Raw genomic sequence first — 1,968 nt, 5'->3', positions numbered from 1 at the left:
GGGCTCTCAACCCTTCGAGAAGAAGTAACAGGACCATGACCAGGGACAAGCTTCCAAGAACCGTCCACCTCTTGCTCTAACCATTCGAGAGCATCCAGCCATCTATCAACAGGGCCAGCCCACATTATAGGTGTAACCCCAACGAAGAGTAGGTCGCCAGTGAAAACGACCTTAGCCTTGGGTACCAGGACCATACAATCATGTTTGCTGTGGATTGGCCCGAAGCACTTCAACTTTACATCGTCATTCAGAGCGTATTCATCCGTCTTGAACGTTTTGGTGCCAAGCGGGAACTCCTCTGGCATTGTAGGATCGAATTTGGCAAGGTAGTGACCGTTCTTTAGCATTCCGAGGATTCCTAAGACTGTAGTAGGAAGCCATTTCACATAAGGGAGCAAGTACTTGCCCAGTCGTTCATAGGCATGATACGCAATGATAAGCTTGTTAAACGATGCTGGCACCACTTTTAAGGTAGCATTGATAACAGGTATCATCTCCTCCCGTACAACAGCCATCGCGGTCTGCGGAACAGCCGAGATACCACCAAAATGATCGATATCAGGATGGGTTAGGACGAATGTGTCAATAGCAGCTTCCATGTCAGCTGACGAGTCAACCATGTTCTTAGTAAGAGTTATATCTTGTAGTGCATCGACCATTATGAGTTTCCGTCCTCTTCGGATGAACCCTCCGTTGCTCCAACATGTACCACCATCAGGCTGCACGTATGCGCGAACTTCCAACTCATCAGAGTCGAAGAGGCCAACCGAACCACATCGGAAAGGCACCTCGGGATGAGCAAGTTCATGTTGCACCGCTGTGGCTTCATTGACGTTACAGTCCGACGTCTTGTAAGAATCGGGAATAGAATTGGCCAGGCCCTTCTTAAAATCACCTATGTAGACTGCCACGACGAGGATCAGTCCACTCAGAGCTACAGCGGATATCTTACAGGCCGTACCGGTGAAACTCATAGAGGAAAAATACAACTCATGGAGTAATGATGGTGGCCTATAACCTCATCCGCCAAGCGTTTAAGTGAGCCGCAATGACAACACTACTTGACCCAAGCAGGATTATTAATAGCGATAAAAGTTACCGAAAACAAGAGCTAGAGCGTGAGGATACGTAGTACTCAACTTCTGCAGCAAAGATCGAAAATAGATCTTGTGATATTGCTGTGATAGTCGGCGACCTTGTGCTAAGATTGCTACAGGACGATTCTATAAATAATGCTTCGATCGATGCCCGCTACTATAATCAACACAAAACGTAAGATGGATGGAAATCGATTCCACATTATCTCGACTGATCTTCATCATTCAAGTTGTGGTCAATGCACACTGCTATAGTGACAAGGTTATACACGTACAGCAGACAGACGAATGACGGAATACAGGTTATTATGACGATAACCAGACACATCATCATCAATACACAGGAGAGAACAGAATTAACAGAATAAATATCTTGACTCGATCGTTTCATACTTACCACAACTAAGCGAGGGAGAAATCTTATTAGATCACCAACAGTCTCAATGGCTGCGGTTAGTGATAGAGGAACATAGGAAAGGAACAGCATAAACTTAGATAATGGTGATAATGGTAGCCCGCCTTGAAATTAGGTGGCTCCTATACAAGCAGCGATAGAGAGAGACATCCCTAACGGTGCATGCTGACAGAAATTGTAGGATAAGGATGGAGAGGAATTGATTTCTCTCTAAGGGTGGTGAACTGCACCATACGAGCCGGAGGGCTGATGTGGAATAGGGCTAGATGGCAGCGTAACCGGAGAGCACTCCGGAGGAGACGTAGTAGTAAGAGAGGGGAAGTAGTCCGCACTTCTTCGGACTGGAGTCCGGTCTACGGACTAGAAACCGATACCTAGACCGACGACAAGTAGACTACGATGACGACATATACACCCTCTAGCTGCTAATAGCCGATACACTAAATAACGAGGACC

General features: G+C 46.4%; 1 protein-coding gene across 1 annotated transcript; it reads right to left on the bottom strand.

The window, feature by feature from the left end:
- Positions 1–40: 40 nt before the first annotated feature.
- On the bottom strand, positions 41–979 carry Pmar_PMAR013878 (hypothetical protein; the record flags this gene model as incomplete). The annotated part of the gene is made up of 1 exon (XM_002764574.1): positions 41–979. A coding segment is annotated over exon 1 (934 nt), but the record flags the coding sequence as incomplete, so codon positions are not given.
- Between the last annotated feature and the right edge of the window lie 989 nt (positions 980–1,968).

The sequence above is a fragment of the Perkinsus marinus genome (assembly GCF_000006405.1).
Source record: "Perkinsus marinus ATCC 50983 genomic scaffold scf_1104296977018, whole genome shotgun sequence".
Taxonomy (NCBI): Eukaryota; Perkinsozoa; order Perkinsida; family Perkinsidae; genus Perkinsus; species Perkinsus marinus.
This window is presented reverse-complemented; position numbering and strand designations above follow the sequence as displayed.